Source organism: Hypomesus nipponensis, chromosome 19, assembly GCF_054491055.1.
Source record: "Hypomesus nipponensis isolate SF chromosome 19, ASM5449105v1, whole genome shotgun sequence".
Classification (NCBI taxonomy): domain Eukaryota; kingdom Metazoa; phylum Chordata; class Actinopteri; order Osmeriformes; family Osmeridae; genus Hypomesus; species Hypomesus nipponensis.
Window position 1 is genome coordinate 9291274 of NC_140379.1, and position 14408 is coordinate 9305681.

At 46.3% G+C, this 14408-nt stretch overlaps 1 protein-coding gene across 2 annotated transcripts; it reads left to right on the forward strand.

Moving 5' to 3' along the window:
- Positions 1-2171: 2171 nt before the first annotated feature.
- pacsin3 (protein kinase C and casein kinase substrate in neurons 3) lies at positions 2172-13980 on the forward strand. 2 transcript variants are annotated; one of them, XM_084682635.1, is made up of 11 exons: positions 2173-2680; positions 5546-5614; positions 7617-7717; positions 8066-8222; positions 8409-8644; positions 8762-8917; positions 9034-9209; positions 9709-9829; positions 10678-10808; positions 11373-11557; positions 12763-13980. In XM_084682635.1, the coding sequence occupies exons 3-11, from the start codon at positions 7664-7666 to the stop codon at positions 12876-12878; spliced, it is 1332 nt and encodes a 443-aa protein (XP_084538761.1). In that variant the 5' UTR covers positions 2173-2680; positions 5546-5614; positions 7617-7663; the 3' UTR covers positions 12879-13980. The 2 variants fall into 2 exon arrangements, with proteins under 2 accessions (XP_084538762.1, XP_084538761.1); XM_084682636.1 differs by lacking the exon at positions 5546-5614 and having other exon boundaries at positions 2172-2680.
- The last annotated feature ends 428 nt before the right edge of the window (positions 13981-14408 follow it).

Below are 14408 nucleotides of genomic sequence, written 5' to 3' on the forward strand. Positions count from 1 at the left end.
GTTGTGAGTGTGAGATCCAAACTACTTGCTGTCTGAAACATTCACTGTCAAATATACACCAGATTATTCTAATAAAGCCTGGCCTACTTCCACACCCTTTACTTTTTCAATTAACCCTTGTGCTGCACAAAGACCCATCCTGCTGCCACAACTTTACCCAATACAAAAACACATAAAAAGCATTTTGTTTTAACCTTCGCGCTGTGGGGGAGTGAGACAGCCCGACGGTTAAAGGGAAATATTGCACTTTATTTTTGTATGAGGTAAAGTTAATTCAAATCAATTGCTAATCTCTGAAAATAGCATGAAATCCACGCAAATCTGATTTTTTTCAAAAAATCGTGTCAAAAAATCTGGGGGGGGTTGAACAACATTAACACATTAACAAAATCAAAAACGACAAACAAATATTTTATGCATATGCAGGTAGCAACGCTAGCGCTAAATAACTATTTAGCTAACTGGTCGGCTCCAGGACGCCGGGTAAGTAGCTAGCTAGCTCCTGAGACTTCTAACCAAAAGAACGAAAGGGAACCATTGATTAACACATGTTCGTAGGTACCTAGCGAAAAGTAGCCTCAACTTTCATAGACCTTTAGCTACGGCACTAAAGCTGAAGGCTCGCTGTTAATAGCTGTCGGTCTTACTAAAACGGCGTAGGTATGCATCGTTGCTAACGTGTGCTGACGTTGTGACTCTGCGAATGTGAGAAAGATGCGTTAAGTAAGTGACAGAGAGACTGAGGAAGAGCGGAGAAAGGAAATGCAGCTGAACGAATAAGCTGCGTGTTTTAACCTAAATCGTTTTTGAAAAAAAATATGAAACGCAATATGTGGCGGCCGGTGTTGATTCTGTGGCGCACCGCCACAAATAAGTCTGTGTGGGAAACACAGATTCTAAATCTGGCCTACTTCCACAACCTTTCAATTTTCAATAGTTTTTTACAAAATTAAAATAATTCACTAACATCTGAAAATACCATGAAATCCACTCTAATCTTAACTTTTTCAAAATGTTGTCAAAAAATCTTAACTATTATTATTACCAATTATTCTAATTAAATCTGGCCTACTTCCACACCATTTACATTTTCAATTAAGTTTCAAACATAATGATAATAAATCGCTAATCTCTGAAAATAGCATAAAATCCTCGTTGATTAGTTTTCTCAGTACAATTTTGAAAAGGTTATCAGAATAAGAATTGTGTTTAATTGCCAAGTAAGTGGTCGCAAACAAGGAATTAACTTTGGTGGGCAGGTGCATACAGTGAACATTTAAACTTAATGAACAAAATAAAAATGTTGAAAATGTACAATAAAATTGTAGTTATTAAGATTAGCGAGGATTACATGGTATTTTCAAAGATAGAAATTGAAAATGTAAAGGGTGTGGAAGTAGGACATATTTTATTAGAATAATCTGGTGTATTTTTTATTTTATTTTTACACAATTTTGAAAAAGTTATTAAGATTAGTGAGGATGTTATGCCATTTTCAGAGATTAGCAATTTTACATCATTTTGTTTCAAATTCAATTGGAAATGTATAGTGTGTGGAAGTAGGCCAGACTATCAGAATAATCTAATGTATTTGAGATTTTTTGACACCATTTTGAAAAAGTTAAGATTTGCGTGGAAACTTAACTGAAAAAGTAAATGCTGTGGAAGTATGACATTGTTAGAATACTCTGGTGTCTGTTTGAGGTTTTATAGTCATAAAAATATTATAAAAGTCATAATTTTCCAAAAATGTAGGCCTATGGATAGTTTTCACCCGGTCCCTAACGCAACGCCGCAAAGTAGCGTCTTCCGAATGTGAGAAGAATGTCGAATATGAAATTAACTTCACCTCGGTGTTCTTCTCTACCTCTTCTGCGTTGCGATTTTCCCTCCACTCCCTGTAGGAAGCGCTGTCGCCCAACCAGTGAACTGTAAACCACACTCAAAAGACATGACGGAGCTCTGAAAAACACTAATCCAGCGTTTTTATTTAAAGTTTTAACGTATATTAAGTATAATCAGGTAATATTTTCTGTGTTTGTAAACTGCTTATGGAATATTGCATCACTTGAACAAATTATATTTTACGACAATAACTAGGCCTAGACCTATATCTTGAAATCACAAAGTTTGTGTCTTTTAACTATGGCTACATCAAACAGAACCCATGACAACATTAACCTCAGTGAAGCAAGTGAACTACTGATCTACAGTGTGGTCTCTGTATGGGTTTCCTCTGGCCAGGCAACGGTTAACCCTATAATTGGATGAATGGATATTGTGGCGAGGCAGCATCTGATTACGCATGCAAGACCTCTCTAGAACACAGCGAACAATAAGGCCCGCCTGTCTGTCAAACTCCCAGAGGGATATATTTACGGATATATTTGTTTTTCCATGGTTAAATTCACGCAACCTGACCAATTCACGAGTGGCGCGCCCCACCTAGTGAATTTCAAGTGACTCGAGAATACAGATGGATTCGTTGCAATGGCAGAGGGGGATGAGCGAGGACCAGTCGTTGTCAACAAACTGTCGTTTCTGAGTTCGTGGTGGAGCACATCGCAATCAAACTAGGACACGAGACTACGCGTTGTTCGTCGTGATACAGCGGATCTATTGGTTTCGGTGGATTGTCAACTAAAGTTCTAACGGAGCAACGACCTCGAGGCTGCAACAGGTAAACCCGAGTGGTAGAATAGTCGCAACTAGTCAACGAGTAACAAAGTAACCACACCATGCCACGTCTGTAAAACTCGCCTGTTAATAGATAGCTATATAGCATATTCATGCGGCTACAGTGTATTCCCTCAAGGAATGATGGTTGTGTCTTTCTTTGATGACCTAAATCTAGCTTTAGGATTTAATGTAAAATGATTTGTTCTTCCAAATCATCTGAGTACTCATTTAATGTTTAGGTTGGCCTGCAGGTTGGTAAGGTAATAAAAGAAGCGGACTATGTTGCCAAATCAACGTGGATTATGCCGGTATGGGCCAGCTAGTCTATCTACTCAATGGTCATAATCTGCAGACGCAGACTGCTCAAGAGATTTTGTCGTTGATTTAACGTACATTATCCTATGTATCCGCGTTGTTAGCCACTGACCAGCGTGTACACGCTATTGAGTTAGGCTACAGGTTTACTGAAAAATCCCTTTTATAGAGTTTACAGTAGGCCCCTTCCTCAACTGCTCTATAGTGTGGCTAAAACGAGAGTGCCATAATGGCTGCACTTCACAAGGACAAAATAGTTTGTTGATTGTGTCCTACGGGGTGTCCATTAATGCAAAAAATTGTAATGTGCCATGTAGTGCAAGACAATTCAATAACGTGTCTTTATGAATGCCCTTCTAGTTGAGAACGTCATGACGTGCCCTGTAAAATTAGCCTGACTACTCATAATTCTAGTCAGAATATTAGTCTGAAACCGCTCCGTTGGGCTGTGAGTATGGGGCGTGTTTCAACCGAACCCGGAAAAAAATGCCTCTTCGCTAAATTGGATAGACCTACAACCAATCAGAGCAACGTAATATGTTTTTTGTTGAAAACGAATTCAACCCAAGCGCTCTTTGGTGACGTGGTTGATTACGTTACATTTGATCATCTGTCCATCATCGTATAAAGCCCGCCGTGTCGGACATACTTTTTCACCAGCGACCCCAGACCCAACTTCCCAACCAATTTTTTTGTGGGCTGGCTAAATTGGGCTGGCAGCCAGGCTACTGTAAGGCAGTGGTTTTCAATCCTGGTCCTCGGGACCCCCTGCCCTGCATGTTTTAGATATTTCCCTGCTCCGACACACCTGATTCAAATAAATGGGCCTGATAACGACCCATTATTTGAATCAGGTGTGTTTGAGGAGGGAAACGTCTAAAACATGCAGGGCAGGGAGTCCCGAGGACCAGGATTCAGAACCCCTGCTGTAAGGTACCCTTATGGTCTAAACTTGATGTTCCTCTATCTGGGTGGCCTTCATTACGATTGAAAACGGTGCCGTTCCCACTATGCTGACGACGTGACAGTGTCCCAAAGGGTGCCCTTTCCAGTAGAGAGAAATGGAATGCCGTCCTGTATAGGGTCTTATGGGTGAAGAAAGCACAGAAGTGTGCAATTTGGGTGCTCCTCTAATGGACAAGTGCCCCTCAAGTGTATAGTGATCCAGTGCTCTAAATGATGTCACTACATGAGTGAGAATGTGGGGAAGTTTCGTAACGGTTGCCTGTGAAAACAGGGATGCCACCAAATTGGTTATGGTTACATTCATAGTCTGGATTACTTTATAACGTGTCAATCTTAATCAAGGATGAAGACAATTTCATCACAAATGATGCATCATAGCTTTTTGTGTGCTGGCCCCATGTTGTGTAGTATGAATATGTCCCCTTTTTATTTTTTTGCCCATGCCCTTCAAACAGCCAAGAGTCTGCCACTGTTAGCTCCGCAACATTCGAACCTTCCTGCACCCCCGGCCAGACCACTGTTTAGTGGAAGTATGGATGTGTTCTTATACCACACCTACTCTGCCACTGTATAGGGTGGGTTCTCAAGTTTTCTGAAATGTGTGTGTGTGTGTGTTAATAAATATACAAGAAAACATGTCCACACACTTGTGTGTGTGTGTGTGTGTGTATGTTTGTGTGGTTCTGTTCTATATACAGTTTCTTGAAAGCTGAGCCTTCTGCTGTGGGTTGGAAATGACAGTCAGTCCATCAGTCTGGGAGAGCACATGGTCAGGAGCAGGCTGACTCGTCCCTCTCTCTTCTCCACTCCTCTTCCTTCCAGTCCACTCTGCCTTTCCACGCCATGCCTCTGTTCTTCTCTCCTCTACTCCTCTTCTTTCTACTCCTACGCCACTCGTCTCCTCACCACTCCTGTGATGTGTGGAGTCTGTGAGGGTTAGAAGGAAAGAGGACAGGTTGGAACCTGACATTGTCGTTGGAGAAGGAATGTGGGCACGGTGGTAGGTGTGGTCTCCAGTGTAGAAGAGATTGTTCCTGTGTCAGAGGTGTAACTGAGGAGAACAACAGGTCTCAGAACTGCAAGGCCTTGATGGCAGTGTATTAGTGAGCTTGTAGGTGGTGTCAGTGTTGGCAGCAGTTAACAGGTATTTAACAAGAAATAGGGCATCCCAATAACCAACAACCCAGCTGGTTATTTTGGAGGTGTGATGTGCCCTGACCCCTCTAGACCCCTTCCCTCTCCCACTCCCCAAAACCAAGATCACTCCTCCTCTCCCTCCACTCATCATCCACATCTCCATGTGTGGCATTTCACCCTCCTCTTCAGAATCTAACACCTCCCACACTCAGCATCTATAACAGTCGACTAACCAGCCAGCTAGCTAGTCAGTCAAGCAGCAAGCCGGCCAAGCCAGTCACCTACAACACAGCCAGTTAGTCGGGCAGCTAGCTACCCAGGCAGCTACAGGGACCTGGTGTGGATCTCCAATGACTCACTGAGACTCTGTCGGTTATAGTCACGAGCTTCATCCTTCTCTCTCCTCTTTTCTCTGGAGTAATCATCCTCCCCTCACTCTCTCCGTCAGGGCCGGAGAGAAAACATCGGTCCTTATCAGAGAAGCACCCTCTTCTCCTCCGTTTTCCTCTCTTACTGGGTAAGTCCACTTCCTCCACCTCTCTGTCTACAGCTGGGTGCTGCCACTCCCACTGGGATTCTACTGTAGTTCTACTGGGATTTTTACTTTGTGTGCCGAGTCAGCGTAGTTGCTGTACAGCGTAATGGACAAAGGTTTTGAAGGTCTAGGCTAGGCCAGAGTAGGCCAGGCCAGGCTAGGCATGGAGAAGCACATGGTGCTGTACATTAATCAGATTAATGATTACCAGTTTCCAGAGGGGCTTAGTGGCCTGGCCTGCCTTCCCTGACCCACTTCCACCTCCTCCTCTTCTCTCCCTTCTTCTTCTCTCTGCTCGGGTATCTTCTCGTCCAACAAAACCTATGTGTAAACCTTGAATGTAAATGAGTTCCACATGCTTACAAGTTGTCTTCTTGTAACCACATCTGAAGTGTGTGTGTGTGTGTGTGTGTGTGTGTGTGTGTGTGTGTGTGCGCGCGCGCGCGCGTGGAGAAGGAGGAGGGGTACAAGCTTCTGTCATGGGTTGTGAATGTGCAGCCATGTGGTGTGCAGCCCTGTCTCCTGTCTGTGTGTGGAGTCCTCCAGGACCCACACACAGTAGGCTTACTGCTGTACCACTACAGCCTTGCTCCTCCTGCTCCTTTTCTTCCTCCATCAGTCCAGACATATGACTCTCCCCAATACAACCCCCCTGCCTCCCTCCCCCCACCATTCCCCTATAAACACACACTGCTCCTACAGTGGAGCTGCTGTTTGATGTCTGTCAGCCCAGAGACTCTGATGTCCCTCCCCCTCCCCACCGTTCTCCAGTTAGTCACCCTGACAGACCTCAGTACGTTGTGGACACACTATGGAGTCACTGACCGAGGGAGCACGCACACATTTCTAGAGTTCTCTCACTCACTGTGTGCGCGTGTTTGTGCATGTCTCTTTTGTTGTGGTTTATTGTTATCGTCAGTTCTGTGAGCGGCAGCAATGTGTTTGCTGTGCTTGAAAGGTCTAGTCAGTCTGAACTCTGGGTCAAAATGCCTCATAGAAGTCCTGGTCCTGATTCTGGGCTTCAGAGTTCTGTGTTGATCTTCAGTATGACCAGCATCACTAGGACAGGCCTGGTAGAGAGGGATGAGTCACTGCAGGTCAACAGTGCGCCCCCTCCCTCTCTCTAAAATAATCCTCTGTTACTTTTTTAGGATGCATTTCCAATCTCCTCTTCTTTCTTCCATTTCATCTCCTCTTCTCTCCAGTTGTCGTAATCCAAAAGGAGGAGTTAGGTCTCGGGAAGTGTGTGTGCGCGCACATCAGACCTAGTTGCTGGGGCCTGTCTGTGTGTCTCTGCTCTGGTGACTACTGTTAAAGCAGGCTGGATATCCCTGACCCCTGGTCAACCCTGTCATGCCCATGTGCCATAACACAAAGACACACACAAGCCAATAGTGTGTGTGGATGAGGGAGAGGGAGAGAGATAGAGTAGGTGCGTGGCAATGTAATTAGAAATGTAATAAGTAAGCTTCTCACAAATGCTCTTCATTCTGCATGTTTGTGGGAGATGCCTATCCTGCTGGCATACTTTCCACTGGCCCCTCACACACACACACACGCGTGCGAGCGCGCGTACACACACATACACCCACGTACACAGACACATCCCGTGATGTAGTAGTGAATGGACCAGGCCACACTGTGTTGTCTAACACAGGAAGTTGTTGTGGTTCTGACAGGAAGCTGAATGACCTTGGCAACAGGGCCATCCAATCAGTTGGGAGCTGTGAGGATGTGAAAGATGAGGCTAGGAAGTTCTGGGGTCGTGTGTCTTTATGGAGGTCATCTGCTGGACATGGACGGACAGAGAGGGAGTGAGGGAGGCGGGTGGAGAGGGAGACTGTCTGGCTGAAAGGTTGTCTGTTACCAGGCTGTCTGTCTGTTACCGGGCTGTCTGTCTGTTACCAGGCTGTCTGTCTGTTACCAGGCTGTCTGTCTGTTACCATGCTGTCTGTCTGTTACCAGGCTGTCTGTCTGTTACCAGGTTGACCGCAAGCCGCCATCATTCCGTGCTGCAAGGGTGACCCGGCCATGTCCTCCAACGGAGACCTGAGAGACATGGGCAGCAGCGACAGCTTCTGGGAGGTGAGGACACACACACACACGTACACACACACACGTACACACACCCTGCATTTTACCAGGAAGCTTGGGAAACTTGCATGTTAACAAAAGAAACACCCCACACACACTAGAATGTGTAAACACATGTACACACACATACTTAACGAGTCCCTGTTGACTCTTCCTTTCCATGAGCCGAACTGCTTCTCTTTCATGCACACACATACACACCCTCTTCTCCAGGCCAGTTCCCACTTGCAACACACACCTATCCTATGATGTAGCTGTCCCTAACCCTGGCTCTATGCCCTGCCCGCCTAACCACATACCTGCTCTTCTAATTGTATGTGTGTCTGTGCATATGTGTAGCCGGGTAACTACAAGAGGACAGTGAAGCGCATCGATGATGGCCACCGTCTGTGTAATGATCTGGTCAGCTGTTTCCAGGAGAGAGCCAAGATAGAGAAGAGCTACTCCACACAGCTCAGCGACTGGGCCAGGAAGTGGAGGGGCGTGGTCGAGAAAGGTGAGCAGGAAGTGACCTGCACAACAAACATCACGTGGGATGAACTACGCTTCCCACAGAGCTTCACTACCAGTATATTTCCAAATATATATTGTATTATATTTCATATGATTGAATCAGAAATCGGGTTATGCTGAAGGAAATGGAACAGTTTAAAGTGAAGTCTTCTGAATGCTGTTCCTCCAGGGCCTCAATACGGGACACTAGAGAAGGCGTGGCATGCCTTCATGCTGGCTGCTGATAGGCTGAGTGAGCTGCACCTGGAGCTGAAGGAGCGCCTGGCAGCCGAGGACAGTGAGAAGGTGCGCTGCTGGCAGAAGGAGGCCTTCCACAAGCAGATGATCGGGGGCTTCCGTGAGTCCAAGGACGCCGATGAAGGGTTCCGCAAGGCCCAGAAACCCTGGGTCAGGAAACTGAAGGAGGTGGGGCTTATTCAAATCTCTTTCTTCCTCCCTCTCTCTCTCTGTCTGTCTCTATCTCTCTCTCTTACGGTCTGTGATGGTGATTGTGTGACTGTCTCTGTGACCCCTGACTCCCAGGTGGAGGCGTCCCGGAAGAGCTACCACCAGGCCCGCAAGGAGGAGCGCACCGCCATTACCAGGGAGACGCACGCAAAGGCGGACACCACCAAGTCTCTGGAGGAAGTACGGAAGTACAGCGAGCGCGTAGAGCGGTGCAGTGAGGAGGCCGAGAAGGTACTGCTGTGTGTGTGTGTGTGTGTGTGCGCGTGTAGTTGTAATGAGATCCACTGTTCTCAAGACTGTAAACTGGAGTGTTAACCTGCCAGTAACTGCTGCATGTGTGTATTTAGGCCAAGGATCGCTATGAGAAGGCCCTGGATGAGCTGAACCGGGTGAACCCTCGCTACATGGAGGACATGGAGCAGGTGTTTGACCTCACTCAGGAGGCAGAGAAGAACAGGCTGTGCTTCTTCAAGGAGGTGCTACTGGACATCCACACACACCTGGACCTCTCCTCCCGCGATGGGTAGGACACAAACAACACACAAACAAAAAACACCACTGGACAGTACAGCACCATTTATTTCTTAACTTTTGAGTGAGGGTGTTTACTGGTTCAATGTTGATCATGTCTCTCGGTTTGTGTGTGTGCCTAGGGAGTGAATGAAATTCCAGAGATGTTGTTTATTAACCAACAACCTTGTATCGTCCTCCAAAACACTGTTTACTGTTTAAACACTGCTTAGGTTACTATGTCAACGCTGTCCCTCACACTGAGTAAATATTCAGTGGAATTTGACCACAAATTAGGCAACATGGCCAAATACCCATGAAACCTCTCCTGAAATTAGAACTAATATATAGCAGGAAATGCACCAATCCAATTATAAATGTAAAACTATACCTACATAACTGTAACTATATACTAAAATAATATATAATAAATGTGTTTATCTGCACACTAGTTATGTGTGTTAGTAGAACTATTAGACTGGGCCTGTGATACATGTGAGATTTCCTATCAGGTTTAAGGCTCTGTACCGGGACCTTGGCCAGACCATCAACTCAGCCAATGACAGCGAGGACCTGAAGTGGTGGAGGAACACACACGGACCTGGGATGGGCATGAACTGGCCCCAGTTTGATGTGAGACACAAACACACACACACATTATCACATATATGTATATACACACACATACACACACACACACACACACACACACACATATATACAAAGACATAATCACACACACACATACTCTTGTTTCACTTCCTGGTTACTAACCGGTATAAAGTTGTTGGTTGCCATGCGTGTTGCCAGGCGATGCATTCCAGAGGTAGCCTGGTAAAAGGAGCCTGTTGTGTTGGAGGGTGGAGATGAGTGGGCCCTGGAATGCTGGTTGGCTCTCTGAGCCAAGCCCCTCCCCTCTGCTCTTCTATCCAGCAACTAGACACTAACCCTTCCAAACCCCAGCCCCCCTCCCAGCCCCAGAGACAGGCTGGTAGAGAGAGGCTGGCAGAGACAGGCTGGTAGAGACAGGCTGGCAGAGACCGGCTGGCAGAGACAGGCTGGTAGAGACAGGCTGGCAGAGACAGGCTGGCAGAGACAGGCTGGCAGAGACAGGCTGGCAGAGACAGGCTGGCAGAAACAGGCTGGTAGGGCAAAGTGGGGAAGGTTGGCAGAGAGGTTGGCAGGGAAGCAGGCATCCTCTGGCGTTCCCACAGCTCAGAGCTCCTCCCACACAGAGGCTCCATTGTCTTAGTGGCCTGGCTGGTCAGATTGAGAGCTGCTCTGGACAACCAGAACCTGGAGCTCTGCTCCTCCTCCTCCTCCTCCTCCTCTCCTTTCCTCCTCTCCTCGTCTGGGTTCATTGTGCCAAAAGGGTGTGTCTGATGGTTGAAACCGATTACTTACAATAGACTCGATACCTGACCCAACAAGATGAAAGACATGGCCGTAATCCGTGTGTGTGCGTGTGTGTGTGTATGTAGGAGTGGTCCCCGGAGGCAAACTGTTCCATCGGCAGGAAGGAGAGGAGCAGTTGTGCAGATGATGTGGTCACTCTCACCAACATTGTGTCATCAGGGAAGGAGGCTCCTCCCACCCCCCAAGAGAACACCAGGTACCAGGACCACCATGACCTGCTGGTGGGAAAGGTGTCTGGGGATTTGTACTTGTGACCCAGACCAGGCCAGAGTTGTTCACTCAGACTTAGGGTAAATTCCAGGCCCAAACTGAATAATGTTTAAGGTGTCTGGGTTCTTATGGAGGCTGCTTCCTGTTCCCAGCATGCCTCACTCACTAGTCTGTAATTAAAAGGATATTGCTGAGTCAGGGCCCAAGGGTTAGTGTGTGTGTGTTTGTGGGGGGGAGGGGGTATATGTATTTGTTTGTATGTTTTTGTCTTTTCTTTGTGTGTCCTCTTTTTGTGTGTTTGATGTAAACCTGTATGTTCCTTTATTGTTCATACACAGTCACCAGTGAGGTCTGATTACCAGAACAAGTCCCTGTGTTCGGTGGGGAGGGGGAGGGGTGATAGAATGTCTACCAGCGCCCTCTGCTGGGGAACAGGGAATTACAAGGTTTAACAATGTTAAAACCCAGTCAGCCTTACTGTCAGAGGTGGACTATAACTGACTCTGTGTGTGTGTGTGTGTGTGTGCACTCACGCATATGTGATTCCCAGGGTGACAAAGGACTACTCCTCTGATTGGTCAGATGAAGACAGCCCTAAGAAGGGCCTTTCAGCCAACGGGCTGGGTGAAGAGGAGGAGGAGGAGGAGGAGGAGGAGGAGAAGGTAGCGGCTGTGAGAGTCAGAGCACTATATGATTACACTGGCCAGGAGGCTGACGAGCTGAGCTTTAAAGCAGGTATTAATCCTTACTAATGCTTATTAATGACATACACGCACATTCACACACACACACGCACATACACACACACATGCACATACACGCATACGCACAAACAGTGTGTTAGTATCTGCATGTTGGCCTCTGCTTCAGCTGGCTATACCAACAGTACTCATAACCTGTGGGTATGGGTACCTGTGTGTGTGTGGGTATTTGTGTAAGAATATGATACACTCTCACTGTCTGTATCCATAGGACCCACTGTTGTATGTGTGGGGTAGTCATGGTTTCCAGTGTGTATGTAACAAACCATTTATGGAGTTATCCAGCCTGACGGCAGGAGGTGTAACGTTCATAACTGATCTATCAAACCACTATGATTATCAGATGATAACTATGGTATGTCTAAACACTCTCACCACTTCCTGAACCATCAACATGGCAGGTAAGTGTTCAGGATGTTGTCATAGTACTGTAGCATATTATTATTGTTAATTAAGGATATTAGGAATAAATTCACCATACTTGTTCTGACAGGTCAGAGATCCACTTTTTAAAACGTATCCTGTACCAGGAGCATGTTCATCATATGGTGCCTGCTCGAATGTGATTGGCCTAGGTTTTTCTGAGGAACCAGGACGGAACTGTGCTCTCATCATTTGATTGGCAGGTTGATCCTGTCGAGTCCCTCCCCCCTGGGGAGCATTGGTGTAAAGAAATCTGTCTGCCTGGCATCCTATTCTGTGATTGGCTTGATCCCTGTCAGCTCCTGGTCCAATCAGGCTTCCTGTGGTGCTAAGCCAGTCTGAGCCCGTCTGGGGGGGGGCGAAGTTGCGCACGGACGGGTTCTGTCAGAGATCTGCTGTTATGAGATCCACAACCCTCCTGACTAACAACATGCATAGCCATGACTTTCTTTAGAGTTAGGGTTAATGTCTGGCCTGGTCTATAACCTTCAAATAATCTCATGTCTCTTATGGTATACATCCTGGATTACCACCAGCCGAGGTAAAACAGGGACAGCGTAACAGGACTTAATGTGTCCTTGGTCTGATCTGTGATCCTCTGGGAGGCAGTGGGGGGGGGGGGCAAGAACGCCACTCTCTGGAGTGGAATGGATCCCTGGATGAGGTCTAAAGAGGTCTATTGGCTCTCAGGTCAGACACTGGTCTGATGTATGAAAGTGGTGTATTTATTTAGGTCAACTTCTGCTCCTCCTCCAGGTGAAGAGTTGATGAAGTTGGGAGAGGAGGATGAGCAGGGCTGGTGTAAAGGCCGACTGACCAGTGGAAAGATGGGCCTCTACCCCGCCAACTACGTCCAGGCTGTGACCTCCTGATGCCCTGCCAACCCCATGCCCATAACCACCCTAACCCTGCCCCTGGACATTCCGCCAACAACACAGAGGCACCGGGAACGTCCCCATGGTAACTTGCGTTGCAGAAGCGGTGGAAGCTTCTAGACCAGCGAGCTGGAATACTGAATTAACTAAACCCCTCCCCCTCAGACTAACCAGAAGACTAGTCACCAGAGGACAGTCACCATATGACTAGTCAGGAACAAAGTTAATACTACAGACTACACGTACTGTCTACAAAAATTGTACATGTTACAAGAGCCAGACCTAGACCAGATCCATCTAGACCAGACCAGACCAGACCAAGACCCACCCAGTGCCTTACTAAAGAGTTCTGCTGGCTGGTATGACTGTCAGACAGACCTCCAGTGAGGGGCGAGCAGTGCCTCGGCCCCCCCTAGTGGACCAGTCTTGACACGACAGACAGCCCAGAGTGATCAAGGTGGGGCTCTGGTCAGAACTCACCCTTCTTCTCTCTTCATGTTCAAACTGTCTCTATGCACAGTTTGAGTTGCTGTTAGTGGTTCTGAAGAGCAGAGAAGCACATTAGCCATCATTTATATCTAGTATGACCCAGATGCTCCTCATCTCTTAATGTCAAGTTTCTGAATCCTTAAAAGGCATTTTAAGGGTAAACTTCAGATAATGCTGATGTAATTTAGTTCTTCAAACCCATGTTTGTGGTCGGTGTGTGTTAAGACCAGATGTTTCCTCTCTGAACTGTAAGGGGTGTTTTGTCGACACACAGACCCTATCATCCAGCACTTGATTCTGCTCATGGTAGATTTCTACAGTCAGACTTTTTAATTGCTTTTTAATTTATTTTCAACTTTTAAATCATTTAATTAATGTTTTTGTGTCATGAACTAATCAGACTAAAGTTGTAAGAATGAGGATTTAAGGGAAGTACTGAGAAAAGGGTTAGGGAAGTGTCTGTGGGTGATGTAGAGGTGTGTGAGATAGAGAAAAGGATGTGTGTGTGTGTGAGAGAGAGATGTGTGTTTTGTGTGGTCCTTTAGACCACACTTTGTCAGACACAATCATGTAATCCAATGTACTTTGCAGAATAAACACTTGAATCAGACCCGAGTCAGGAGTGCTGGTTCATTATCTTCATATGATTCTTCTCTACTGTAATACCACAGCCTCATCAGATTAATAAAGTTTAGCATGCTGAACGGACTGTTTTCAGAGTCCTGTTTACAAAACAAAGGCTGTGTTAAAAATCTAAAAACAGTCATGTTTGCTTTATCCATTGCAATGTAATGTATTCATTTAGCAGACTTCATCCAAAGTGACATATATAGCAAGGGGGATTTGAACTGTGACCTTTTGATCTGCAGTGAAGTGCTCTAACCACTAAGCTATATTGACTTGCAGTGATACGGTACAATCCTCTGTTATGGTATCATTATCCAGCTGGTGAGTTGTTTAGCTGCTTGCCCACTGCCCAGACAAACGTAAAGTGCAGTGAAAGGTACAAAGAACCGCACAACCAGTATCAAACCTGTT